The 13,981-nt window shown below is 59.1% G+C and overlaps 1 protein-coding gene across 1 annotated transcript in view; it reads left to right on the top strand.

Annotated features, from left to right (window-relative positions):
* Positions 1-12,927: 12,927 nt before the first annotated feature.
* The window catches only part of PLEC (plectin), a 34,703-nt gene continuing 33,649 nt past the window's right edge, over positions 12,928-13,981 (top strand). Inside the window, 1 exon segment of the mRNA XM_070392523.1 lies at positions 12,928-13,465. Within this exon segment, the coding sequence (XP_070248624.1) occupies positions 12,928-13,465 (538 nt within the window).

The raw sequence follows: 13,981 nt of genomic DNA, 5'->3' as shown, positions 1-13,981 counted from the left end.
GCAGGGTGACAGCTCAGTGTGGATCAGATTGGAGGCCGGGCTGCAGAAGGTGAGGCTGGATAGAGGTCAGGAGGAGGTCGCTAGTGTCAGCCTGTCTGCAGGGCAAGTGTGACTTTCTTTACAGCTCAGCTGAAGGTGCCCCGGCCGGTGAGCTCAGTGGTTAGCATCAACCTGCGGGGGGTCACAGTGGATTCCTGGTCAGGGCACAGGCCCAGGTTGATGGCTTGATCCCCAGCGTGGGGCGTGCAGGAGGCAACCCATGCATGATTGTCTCTCATCATTGATGTTTCTCTCTCTCCCCCTTCCTCTCTGAAGTCAATAAAGATATTAAATAAAGAAATAAGTAAAGCTTAGCTGAAGGGGCTCCTCCACCTCCCTGGCAGGCCCCAGGCCATTGTGCCAGGCACCCTCCTTGTATGTCTCGCCCTGTCCTGTTCTGGACTCTGAGCTCAGTTATCTGTGTCCCTGGCACCAGCCCTAAGCCCGCAGCCAGCGTGTGCAGGGTGCTCCCATGAGTTGGGGGGGGGGGATGCCATGCTGTCATCTTTGGGGGCCAGAGCTCAGTTGGCAGGAGCAGAGGCTGGCAGTAACTGTTGCTCTTGGGAGAGGGCTTTTGGTCTGTGTTTATTGTCGGAAGTGAACGGTGCTCAGAACCCGCAGAACAGCGAGCGCTAGGGGAGTCTGTCAAGAAAAATGGTTCAAGTCACAGCGTCACAACTCCGGCCCCCAGTCCCACTGGCTGCGGGGACCACAGTGTGTGTGTGTGTGTGTGTGTGTGTGTGTGTGTGTGTGTGAGAGAGAGAGAGAGAGAGGAGGGAGGGAGGATATGAGTCCGGTGGTTTTTAGCATATTAATAGACTGTTGACATCACCTGACGCTGGGCAAACTCTGATCTGCTCCAGTCCCCACGTGCTGGTCTGGATGGGACATTTCAGGTACCGTGTCCCTCCTTCACTGTGCGTCTTGGGCAGTGCATTTTTTTTTTTTACTAATTGAAGGCTGTAGCGACCTAGCACCGAGCACCTCTGTCGGCACCATTTTCCCCGAAAATCAGGTGTTGGTTAGCGTTACTCAGCAATAAAGAAACTGAGGCATGTAGTTCTTTTTGTTTTGTTTGCTTGTTGGTTAATCCTCACCCGAGGATATTTTTCCATTGATTTTTATTTATTTTTTTAAAAAATATATTTTATTGATTTTTTTACAGAGAGGAAGGGAGAGAGAAACATTGATCAGCTGCCTCCTGCACACCCCCTACTGGGGATGTGCCCACAACCAAGGTACATGCCCTTGACCGGAATCGAACCTGGGACCCTTTAGTCCACAGGCTGACGCTCTATCCACTGAGCCAAACCAGTCAGGGCTCCATTGATTTTTAGAGAGAGTGGAAGAGAGAAGGAAAGACAGAGATATTGATGTGAGAGAAACACATCGCCTGGTTGGCTCCTGCACGACCCTGACCAGTGCCTGGGCCGGGGAGGAGCCTGCAACCGAGGTACATGCCCTTGACCAGAACCGAACCCAGGATCCTTCGGTCCGCAGGCTGACGCTCTAACCACTGAGCAACACCAGCCAGGGCTGTCGTTTTTTGGGTTTTTTTGATGTGATGCCATCATACACTTAATAGATGACACTTGATGGCTATTTGGGTTGTTTCCACCTTGTGGACGGTCTGAGCAGTGCTGCCGTGGACCTCGTGTGTGAGTTTCTGTGCTTCAATATATCTTTATGGTCCTCATCTCTCCTGGGCAGACACCAAGGAGTGGAATTGCTGGGTCAGGGGTCGTCCTATCTTTAGCTGCGTGAGAACTGCCAGGTCGGTTCCCAAGCACCGTGCCCCCTGCGCTCCGGGAGCCTCACCGCACTCAGCGCTATCTGCCTTGTTGATTGTGGACTCCAGTCGAGTGGGTGTGAAGTGGGCCGGGTGCTGGTTCTCGTTTGTGCTGCCCAATGCCTGGTCTGCCACGCGCATTCTCGTGCTCACTGGCCGTCCTGTGTCTTCTTTGGAGAAACCTTTGTCCAGATCCTTTGTCCATTTTTAGGAAATATATTTTTATTGATTTCAGAGAGGAATAGAAAGGGAGAGAAAGATAGAAACATCCATGATGAGAGAGAATCGTCCATTGGCTGCCTCCTGCACGCCCCACGCTGGGGATGGAGCCCGTCACCGGGGCATGTGCCCCGACCGGGAATCCAACGGTGACCTCCTGGTTCATAGGTCAAGCTTAACCCCTGAGCCGTGCCTGCTGGACCCTTTGTCCATTTTTATTTTTTATTTTTATTTATTTTTAAAATATATTTTATTGATTTTTTACAGAGAGGAAGGGAGAGGGATAGAGAGTTAGAAACATTGATGAGAGAGAAACATCGATCAGCTGCCTCCTGCACACTCCCCACTGGGGATGTGCCCGCAGCCAAGGTACATGCCCTTGACCGGAATCAAACCCGGGACCCTTGAGTCCGCAGGCCGACGCTCTATCCACTGAGCCAGACCGGTTAGGGCCCTTTGTCCATTTTTCAATTGGGGTTTTATCTGTTCATGATCAGGTTGTGAGTGCCCTTTATGGATTCCTGATGCGAGCCCCTGATCAGATAGGCGATTTGCAGAACTGTTATCTGATGCCCTCAGCTGTGTTTTCACTTTCCTGATTGTCCTTCGCAGTGTTTCATTATGGCGAGCCCACTTTATCTTTTTATTTTCTTGGTGGCTAGTGCTTTTGGTTTTGTTCCAAAGTCGTGAGGATTTACGCCTCTTTTCTCTCAAGAGTTTTATAGTTTCAGTTCCTGTGTTTAGGCATTTGATCCATTTTGAATTAATAGTCGCGAGTGGTAGGAGGTAGGGTCCACCTTCAGTCTTTTCCATGGAGGAGCCCGAGGGAGCTGGGAGCCCAGGGCCGGGATCTGAGTGCCGTGGGAAGGGACGCTAGGCGGCCAGGGAGGGACGGTGCCGGCGGCCCAGGTGCCTAGACACACCACGGCCTGGGGCCAAGGGCAGGGCCCGGGGCAGGCCCACAGGGGCTGGGAGGTGCAGGGCTGGGTGCCTGGTGGGGCCATGGGTGCTGGTGGGCCATGGGTGCTGGTGGGGCCATGGGTGCTGGTGGGCTGGGTGGAGGGGGAGCCAGGAGTGTTCTCAGCTGAGGCGAGGAAGGCCCCCTGGGAAGATTGGGCCGCTAGCCTGCAGGGCCTGCGCACCTTCACCTCCCTCACGTGTGGGGAGCTTGGGCAAAGGGACCAGGAGAGGAGGGACCTAGAAGGACAGTGGGCTGGGGGGACAGCTGGGTTCTGGAAGTTCTGGACCGCAGGGTGCGGGGGGGGGGGGGGGGGCAGCTGGTGGGAAGCCGAGGGTGGTGTCCCCAGCAGGTGTCCTTGAGCACGAGGCCACTATCATCTTTATTCTGTTCTTGGTTTTCACCTGAGTGTGCATGCTGACCTTTTGAAACGTATCTTTGTTCTTTTTCTGAGTAAATGAATGACTACATGGGAAGCTCATGAAACAGGCAGGGGATTAAGTATCCAGAGATACAATGAGCCCCACTGTTACTGTCACCACAGGACTCACCCCTGAGCTGTGTTCCCGGGCTGCGTAACAGAGTGACACGGGCTAAGACAACAGAAACGGATTCTCTCACGGTTCGGGAGGCCAGAAGTCCAAAACCAAGCTGTTGGCAGGGCTGTGCTTTCTCGGAAGGCTCTAGAACAGCGGTTCTCAACCTCTGTCCCTTTAAATACAGTTCCTCATGTTGTGACCCAACCATAACATTATTTTTGTTGCTACTTCATAACTGTAATGTTGCTACTGTTATGAATCGTAATGTAAATATCTGATATGCAGGATGGTCTTAGGCGACCCCTGTGAAAGGGTCGTTCGACACCAAAGGGGTCGCGACCCACAGGTTGAGAACCTCTGCTCTAGAACCTTTCCGGCCTCTCAGGCTCCTGGGGGCCCTTGGCATTCCTTGGTGTGTGGCCACATCCCTACAATCTCCGCCCCCATCTTCACATGGCTTCCCTGCGTGTCTCCTCTTCTCTGTCTTTTTTTTTTTTTTTAAATATGTTTTATTGATTTTTTACAGAGAGGAATGGAGGAGAGATAGAGAGAAACATCGATGAGAGAGAAACATTGATCAGCTGCCTCCTGCACACCCCCCACTGGGGATGTGCCCGCAACCCAGGTACATGCCCTGGACTGGAATCGAACCTGAGACCCTTGAGTCCGCAGGCCGACGCTCTATCCACTGAGCCAAACCGGCTTCGGCTCTTCTCTGTCTTATGAGGACATGTGTCATGAGATTTAGAGCCCACCGACCAATCCAGGGCGATCACCCGAGATCTGTAATTACAGTTGCAAAGGTCCTATCTATATATATAAAAGGCTAACATGCTAAGTGTCCGACCGTCTGACCAGTCACTGTGACACACACTGACCACCAGGGGGCAGACATTCAATGCAGGAGCTGCCATCACGCACTGGCCATTTAAAGGTAAATGGCACCATGGACCTGGCGCCCACAAACCAACACTCGGCTTCCCCCAAGTGGGACACAGCCCCGCCACCATCCCAGAGCGACACCCCACCAAATTACAGCCAACGCTGCCAAGACCCCCATGGCACAAAATGCAGCCCACAGCCCAGTCCAGCCCCAAACGGTTGCTGTGGGCACCAGGTAATGACGTCACGTAGCAACGCCCGGCTTCCTCTCCCTAGCGACTAGCCTCCTTGGAGTTTCTTCAGCCCAGGAACACGACTTCCTTTATAGCCAGGTGCAAACATTTCACACTTTCACCAAATGTCTGTGAAGCGTTTTCCCGTGCCTCATCTCATTTGATCCTCACAGAAGTCCTGGAGCAGGTAGACAGGAGACTTGGTGGAATCCTATTTTTTTTTCATTAGCTGGAAAATGGAGATTTAGAAAGTTTAGAAACTTGACCCGACTGAAAAGAAGTAAGAAATGGTGGACCTTGAAAACGACTTCAGGTTTTCTCACTGCACAGGATATAGTCAAACACTGCTGCAGTTAAATATTTTACCCTTGGTTCTCCCTGTGTGATCTACAATAATAATCTGCTTCGTGTTGATATTGACTGCTGTGTTGCTGACAGTTACCTGGAAGAGAAGTTGGGGTGCCTCACTGGGCTGGGAAAAGTTTAGCCACATCAGAAAGCAGGTCTAGTGAAGCAAGTTTATTCTTTGTATATAAAAGGCTACGTTGACTGGCACGTGCGCGATACATATAAAGCTCTCGCTGGCACCAATCGCACCGTGTGTTTCTGTCTTTGCCGATTGTGAATTTGGTTGACACTTGTATTATAGAGAATGGGCGAACAGCGATATTAAAATATTTCTTCTAATTTCCTTTCAGTGTGCACGAATCCGTGCGCCGGGCCACTAGTTTCCAAATAAGATCACAGTCACAGGAACCAGGGGTTTAGACATGAACTTATCTTTCGGGGGCCACCATTCCATGCCCTCCCGAACCCACCCTGCCCTGGTTTGGTTGATGTTTTGTAAAACTTCCACATCTTTTTTTTTTTTTTTTTATTTCAGAGAGGAAGGAAAAAGGAGAGAGAAACATCAGTGATGAAAGAGAATCATTGATTGGCTGCCTCCTGCATGCCCCACACTGGGGATTGAGCCTGCAAGCCAGGCATGTGCCCTGACCGGGAAAGGAATTGTGACCTCCTGGTTCACAGGTCGATGCTCAACCCCTGAGCAACACTGGCCTGGCTGTTTGTTGTTTTTTAAAAATGTGCACATTGTGCCCTGTCCAGGTGGCTCAGTTGGTTGGAGCATCATCCCTTGCACCAAAAGGTTGAGGGTTTGGATCTCAGTGGGGGCACAAAGCTAGGTTGTGGGTTTGATCCCCCATCGGGACACGTATGGGAGGCAACTGATCAATGTTTCTCACATTGATGTATCTCTCTTTCTCCCTCTTCCTTCCTCTCTCTCTCAAATCAATAAACATATCCTCAGGCGAGGATTAAAAAAATATGCAGTGTTTTGTCATATAATTTAATTTATTTGTAATTTTGTAATTAAATATGATAAAAATTTAAGAACAGGGCCTGCTTAAGGCAAAGATAACCTTTTTTTAAAAAAAAATATTTTATTGATTTTTTACAGAGAGGAAGGGAGAGAGATAGAGAGTTAGAAACATCGATGAGAGAGAAACATCGATCAGCTGCCTCCTGCACACCTCCTACTGGGGATGTGCCCGCAACCCAGGTACATGCCCTTGACCGGAATCGAACCTGGGACTCTTCAGTCCGCAGGCCGATGCTCTATCCACTGAGCCAAACCGGTTTCGGCGCAAAGATAACCTTTAAAATATATTTTTATTGATTTCAGAGACGAAGGGAGAGGGAGAGAGAGATGGAGACATCAATGATGAGAGAGAATTATTGATTGCTTGCCTCCTGCACACCCCTTACTGGGGTTCAAGCTTACAACTAGGCCATGTGCTCTGACTGGGACTCAAACCGTGACCTCCTGGTTCACAGGTGGATGCTCAACCACTGAGCCACGCCGGCCGGGCTGATGATGAAATATTGTGGACACACATAACTTCTTTTTACTTACTGCTAATTGGACATCTTTCCACAACATTAATTTACAATATAATATTCCTCTAAATGGTAACCCTATCATTATTTAAGCGAATCCCCTGTCATAGAACATTAAGGTTATTTCTATTTTGTTTTATTCCCTGGGATTAGAAACCGCCGCAGTGAACAGTTTGTAGCTGGGTTGCTGTGCGTGGCCACAGCAGTTGTTACACATGGAATTTCTGGGTCAGAGGGTACACACAATGTCGGCTTTATCTCCGCCCGACACCAGTGTCCACCCCTCGGATTGGCAGAGGTCCCACACCTGGATTTCTGGGCGGTGGTGGGGCAGCGTGGGAAACGGGCCAGTGAGCGTGTCTGTCAGATCTGAAAGCGCCTGCTCAGGCGACAGACGTCGCTGGAGGACGGGGCTGTGCTGCACGCCCAGGCGGAGACCTCCATGTGCGGGGGTGAGAGGCACCGAATTTGTGTTAAAAGGGGGGAAACCATTGCCCGGCCCGCGTGGCTCAGTGGTTGAGCGTCGACCTGTGAATCAGGAGGTCACAGTTCGGGGTTCGATTCCAGGTCAGGGCACCTGTCCAGGTTGCGGGCTTGATCCCCATTGGGGGGCATGCAGGTGGCAGCCGATCAATGATTCTCTCTCATCATTGATGTCTCGCTCTCTCTCCCTCTCCCTTCCTCTCTGAAATCAATAATTTTTTTTAAAAAAAGGGGAAAACCAAGAATCCTGTTCATGTGCCCGATGTTCCGTAAAGAAATTCCAGAGGATAAACGGGAATTGGGGAACCGTGAGCCCCCACGTGTGTGGGTGGGGAGGAGCCGTCAGGAGGGGCTGGCAGTGCCCTCGGTGGTGGTGGTGGCGTTGGCGTTGGGCGAGGATTCTGTTCGCATACAGTTACGTGTCTCAGTGTTCGCTGGGTGTCCAAGCGGCTTCTCCCCGCAGTGCCTGAGGGCTCGCCCCACACCCGCCGCTCCCGGAGAGCTTCACCCACGGCACGTGGCGCGTGAGTGCGCAGCGAGGTGCGGGGCAGAGTACAGGGCCATCGGGCGGGCCCGCAGGTGGGTCCGAGTCGCAGTTTTGGCAAATGTGTCCGTTACCTTGGGGACCTTCTGGACGTCACTTCCCCCGGCCCGTGTATTCCTGTGTGGTGCTGGCTTTCTGCCCTTAAGTTACTACTGGTGTTTAGTCATCACATTCCACATTATTTTTTAAATGTCTATTGATTTTAGAGAGAGGAAGGGAGAAGGATAGAGAGATAGAAGCATCGATTGGCTGCCTCCTGCACACCCCACACTGGGGATCAACCCCACAAACCAGGCATGTGCCCTGACCAGGAATTGAGCCAGCGACCTCCTGGTTCATGGGTTGATGCCCAAGCACTGAGCCACGCCGGCCGGGCCACAGGACTCTCTATCCTGCATGGCTGATGAAGGCCACCCTCCCCCCGCTGTTGCGGGCCCCTAAGAAAGCCCTTGGGCCTCTCAGAAGTGGGCTCTTTTGTTGGTTTAGACAGATCAGCGTGGCTTGTTTGGGTGCTGAGAGGAGCCCAGTCCCGGTCCTCCTGTGGCCCCGCTCACCTGGGTCCACCCACAGGCAGAGCCAAGGCCGCCGCCGACCGCAGAGGGGCCCAGAGGGCCCTTAGCCTCGGCCCAGAGGGCCCTTAAGGCGGAGCTGAGGGCCTGAGCCTGCGCTGAGGGGCACTGGCTTGCTCCCCACTGGCGCCGCCCGACCGGATGGGTAACTTCTGCAGGGAGGGAGGGACGGGGGTAGAGGCCCGACCTGCCGTGTCTCTGCCTGTGTGGCCCAGGAGACGTCTCGGGTTTGGACGGACGTCTGTTCTGGGGTTACCAGTGCGTCCTCTTCCCTAGAGCACTGGCCACTTCTTACAACCGGAAGTGTCGATGCCTCTTTGTCAGATGACTTGTCCGCGTTTTTGAGGTCAGCGTACATATTTTTCCTTTTTTTTCTTAATCCTCACCCGAGAATATTTTTCCCATTGATTTTTTTTTTTTTAAGAGAGAATGTGAGAGAGGGAAGAAGATGGAGAGAGAGAAGCATCGATGTGAGGAGACGCATGCATTGGTTGCCTCCCACACTCGCCCTGACTGGGAATCGAACCCGTGACCCTTTGGTGCGAGGCGGACGCTCTCACCTCAGAGTTACAGCGGCCGGGCAGGTCCCTCTTATTGGTGAAGTGGAGCTCTGTCAGCAGCCTTCCTGGGAAGCAGTCACCCTTGAACTGCAAGAAGGTCTCCTTCCTTTCGCGACGCCTGCAGGTCCAGGCCTGAGGTCCGGGGATGAGGCAGCCGCCCCTTCGACCCTTCGGCCCAGACAAGCCTCTCTGGGTTAGAGACGCTGCTGTCCTTGCCGGGAGGGAATGCAGAGGGTGGGCCTGACAGGAGGCCTCCCTGCTGGCGGAGAGGGGGGTCCATTGCCCAGAGAGCAAGGCTTCTGTGCCCTGCACCCCGGCTTGGCCCTGGGCCCTGGGAGGTGATGGTGCAGCCCAATGTGCACGGCTTGGCGAGTGGCAGCGGCTGGGTGCCGGCTGGAGACCAGATGGACACGCCATCTTAGGAGTGAGCGTGGGGAGGGCATCTGGAGTCATAGGCAGGGGTGAGGCGGCCCACAGGAGCCTGTGGGTGTGGGAGGAGCCTGTGGGTGTGGGAGGAGCCTGTGGGTGTGGGAGGAGCCTGTGGGTGTGGGAGGAGCCTGTGGGTGTGGGAGGAGCCTGTGGGTGGGGGAGGGTTCTAGAGGAGGGGCCAGGGTGCAGGGCAGGGGCAGAAGGGGGGGACGCAATGGATCCTGGCGATGATGGGCATGACCGCGGGCAGGCCTCCCGCCCCTGCCCTGGTGGGACCCACCTTCTCACCCGGAGTGCTGGGTGGCAGCCACGTGGAGGCCCAGACCCATGGGTAACGACTTGAGGGTTTTCTTCCATTGACTTTTAGAGAGAGTGGAAGGGAGAGGGAGAGGCAGAGAGAAACACCATGTGAGAGAGACACATGGACTGGTTGCCTCCCGCATACCCCCCCCCCCCCCCCATCAGGGCCGGGAGCCTGAATCTGAGGTACAGAGCCCACGCTCTATCCACTGAGCCAAACCGGCCAGGGCCCGATGGGTAACTTCTGCAGGGAGGGAGGGACGGGGGTCGAGGCCAGGGAAGCCACGTGCACGTGCTTGCAGGGCCCCTGAGGGCCGGGGATGCGCCTGGGCCGGGCGGGTGGTCCTGGCCATCCCGCCGGAGTTAGACGCTCGGGGGTGGGGGCTGGCAGGGGAGGCGGGGGCTGGCTGGGAGCATGCCCGGGGCCTTGCCCGGCATCGATCCGCTGAAGCCCCGCCCAGGCCGGCACGCCCCGCCCCCGCCTCCTCCCCCGGCTGCGGCTCTGGCCGGGACAGCGCGGTGCGGGGCTGGACTCTGCGTGGCGTGTGCGAGGCCGCCCTCGGTGCCGCCGGAGACATGGACCCCTCGCGAGCCATCCAGCACGAGATCAGCTCCCTCAAAGGTGCAGGCCGGGCCGGGTGCGCGGGCCAGGCATGGGGTGCAGTGACCTGGGTGGGGTGCAGCCCCCGCAGGGCCGGGGTCAGGGGCTGCTGCAGGAACAGCTTCGGGGATGCGGCGCTGGAGCGCGGAGACCTCAGGCCCAGGCCCCGTCGGGGCACCACCAGGGGTGGGGTCCGCCCGGGACTGGCCGGGGCGCCTCCCGCCGCTGCCCTGAGGCCGGGCCGTGAGTCGGGGGCGGGGCGGCTTCGGCGGGGCGGGGCGGGGCGGAGGAGGGAGCGGGCTTCTGCAGCGGGGCGGCCCCTTCTCCCGGGACTCCCCGGAGCCCAGGGCCGCCGGCCACCCCACCGCCCAGCGTCCGAGGGGCGAGGGCACAGGCAGGGCCTGGGGGTCCCCGTGCGGAGGCGCCAGGCCGGCGGGCCCCGGGCAAGCCCACACTGCGGCTCTTTGTTCGGGGCGGGCTGGCCGGCGCTGTCCGAGGGCCCAGGCTGGTTGCTCTGGAAACCTGCAGGGGCCGGAGGGTGGGCAGGGGCCACCTCGCTGCCCGCCTGGCCCTCCCGGTGCTGAATCAGCAACTGCGGCTGCAGCTCTGCAGGGGGGAGGGGGGGCGGAGAGGGGCGTCCTCCCAGCTCGGCCGGGAGGGCGGGGGGCGGGGAGGGGGCGTGGCAGGCCGGGAACTTCCCGTTCCTCGCTCCTCAGGGCACCTCCCCTCATCCCCGCCCCCCTCTCCTCATGGGGCGTGTGGGAGGCAGGGGGTTCCCCACCGCGCTCCGGTGACTGCCCCCCGCCGCTGGGATGGCCCCGCCTTGGCGCAGGCCCTGCAGCCTGAGTATTGAGGTCTTAGGTCCGAGCCTTGGGTGTGGCCTGGCACCGCTTGGGGAGGGGGCCTAGGTTGGTTTGGTGGGGAGGTTAGGTCGAGGAATCAATACCAGGAAGATAGCGGGCATGCATGGGGTGGCCATGGAGGGAGGGCAGGAGGTCAGCATGGGGCTGCGGGGTGCCCACGGGGACCCTGAGAGGAGGACAGGCCGGAGGGTGGGCTCGCTTTGGGCCCAGGGCTGGGCCACTGGCCCGAGTGCTGGGCTAGACCACAGCGGTGTCGGCTCCGGAAGCCACAGCCCTGGTGGCGGGAGTCCGCCGGCGCTGCCCACTCCCGACCATGTGCGCTTCTTCCTTGAGCCCCAGCTCCACCCTCCAGGAGCTGGTCCTCCGGGGCTGGCGCCCTTCCCGCCTGTGGGGGAGAGTGGCCGCAGGGAGCTGGCAGGCAGGGCCGGGCTGTGGGAGCGCTTGGCTGTGCCTTCAGAGTTTCCGCCGCCACTGCTGCCTGCGCTGCGCTCCATGCGCGCGCGCGCGCGCGTGTGTGTGTGTGTGTGTGCGTGCGCGCGCATTCGCGTGTATGTGCTGGCTGGTGTTTGCAGCAGGCTCGGTGGTGCCATAGCAACGGCTGCATAAACCTGCCCCACGCGCTGCCTCTTGGCTGCAGCTGCCGCAGCCGCAGGCGCCTCCTACTCGGGATCCCCACCACCCCCACCCCACCCGCCCTATTTATAATCAGTTCCCGGCTGGTGGGAATGGGTGTGTCCGCTTGGGGGAGGGGGAGCCCGCAGATCCGGGTGTGGGTCCGTGTGGGTGGAAGCCTCGCTGTGTTGGGGACTGGGGTGTGGGGAGGAATGGGGGTGGCACAGGATATCCATGGTGGAGCCTCAGTCCTGGGGCCTGGAGGTGGCTGATGGGTGTGGCTGGGCCCGGCTCCGGGGCCCTCTGGGGAGCCGCTGCCCTTCCCCCACCCTGTGCTTGTCCCCCTTCCACTTGGGCCCCTGCCCCTCTGCTATGTGGTGCTCCTCTGACCAGCCTCTGTCCAGCTGGCTCTCAGGCGGGCACTCGGGACGGGCGGGCGTGGTGGCCAGGGGCCTGGGCCTGGGCCTGGGGTGGCGGGACTTGGTGACTTTGATTTCCGGTGGCAGCTGAATGTGTCTGGCCTCCGACAGCTGGCCTGTGGGGCGGGGAATGGATGGAGGCTCCACACCCTGCTCTCAGGGGCCCCATGTTCCTGGGTCGCCTGGGATCGGCCTGGGAAGTTTCAAATAGGGTGGCCATTGTCTCAGCCCTGGCCCAAGTGGGGGCTGCTTGATGGACAGCAGCCAGCGGTGCCCGCGGCCCTCCTGACCATGTGCTCAGCTGCTGCCCTTGCAGTTCCCCTCAGTCCTCTTCCCCAAGACCCCAGCTCGCCCTCCCCTCAGGCCCGGCGCCCGCTTTAGAGCTTGTGAGCCCGTGAAGCCCTGGGACCACCACCCTGTGTGGGGTCCCCTCCTGCCCTCTGCTCCCCACTTCCCTCCGCCCACCTTTGAGATTCTTGGTCCCTAGCTACCCCCCCCCCCCCCCCGCCCCCTCCGTCTGGGGGACCTTGAAGGAAGTGTTCTGAAACTGATGTAATTTCTGATGTTGGAGCTGAGTGGCCCGGGAGGGAGGGAACGGGGGCTGCCCCGGGGGTGGCTGCTTCGGCGAGGTGCCCCCACTCTCCTAGGGGCCCTCCGTGCCTGCGGTGGGAGGGGCCGGCTTTGCTGCTGAGTCAGAGGGGGCCGGCCTGGGCGTCCAGGAGGGAGGGCAGGCGGGAGGCTCTGCAGGCGGTGGGCAGGCCCAAGTGCCGGCAGGAATCAGGAATCGCAGGAGCCAGGCAGCCAGGCGCCAGAGCCTCAAGTCCGGAGCCCAGGCCCTGAGCCCAGCACCAGGCCTGCCCGCCTGCCCGCCTGCCCGCCCGCCCGCCCGCCCGCCTGCCGCCCCAGGCTCCTGCTGCTCCTTTGCCGAAGAGCCTTGTCGGCCTCCTCCCTGTGCCCCGCCCGTGCCCTCGCCTCGCGGCTCCGCAGCCATGGTGGCAGGCATGCTCATGGCCCTGGACCAGCTGAGGGCCATTTACGAGGTGCTCTTCCGGGAGGGTGTGATGGTGGCCAAGAAGGACCGGCGGCCCCGTAGCCTGCACCCCCACGTGCCCGGCGTCACCAACCTGCAGGTCATGCGGGCCATGGCCTCCCTGCGGGCCCGGGGCCTGGTGCGGGAGACCTTCGCCTGGCGCCACTTTTACTGGTACCTCACCAACGAGGGCGTGGCCCACCTGCGCCAGTACCTGCACCTGCCTCCGGAGATCGTACCGGCCTCGCTGCAGCGCGTGCGCCGCCCTGTCGCCATGGTGATGCCGGCGCGCCGCACCCCCCACGTGCAGGCCGTGCAGGGTCCCTTGGGCTGCCCACCCAAGCGGGGACACCCACCCCCCGAGGATCCTGTCCGTGAGGAGCGGAGGGTCTACCGCCGAAAGGAGCCCGAGGCGGGGGCCCCTGAGCCCCCGGTGGTGCCCGCCTCCACCCCCGGAACTCTGGCGAGGCCTGGCCCGGAGCCTGCCCCGGCCACAGGTCAGCCGCATCCTGGCCCCAGCCATGGGGAAGGGGAGGGGGAGCGGGGCCTCGGCCTGGGGGGCTGGAGGGGGTGTAGCAGGTGGGGGCTTTGCTCACACCAGCAGGTGGTGCTCTCTCTGCCTGAGGGTGCTGGGTGCCCTGTATTGGGCCACGTGGCTCCTCCCCTGGCTTGAGGACCTGGGTGGGTCGGCCCAGGAGGAGCACATGGGCCCCTGCCAGCCCATCCCCAAGCGCAGCCTGGGGCGAGGGGTGGGGCTTGTGGCCCTGGACTGGCAGGACCAGCTGTTCGCCCAGCCCTGTCCCTCTCCCCAGGGCTGCCCTTACCCAGGCCTGTCTGCGCCTAGGCCTTCTCTGTTCCTGGCGGCGGCATCCAGAGGAGGTGCTGGGGTGCCCGGGGTGGAGCTGCTGCCCAGCAGTGTGGCCGGGCAACCTGCCTGACCTTTCTGAGCCTCGCGTCTGTCCAGTGGGGGTGACCCCTGCCCACATGGTTTTGTGGCTCAGATGTTGTGACTG

This window comes from Myotis yumanensis, unplaced genomic scaffold, assembly GCF_028538775.1.
Source record: "Myotis yumanensis isolate MYYU_CA2020_CCGP unplaced genomic scaffold, mMyoYum1.0.hap1 SCAF_15, whole genome shotgun sequence".
Classification (NCBI taxonomy): domain Eukaryota; kingdom Metazoa; phylum Chordata; class Mammalia; order Chiroptera; family Vespertilionidae; genus Myotis; species Myotis yumanensis.
This window is presented reverse-complemented; position numbering and strand designations above follow the sequence as displayed.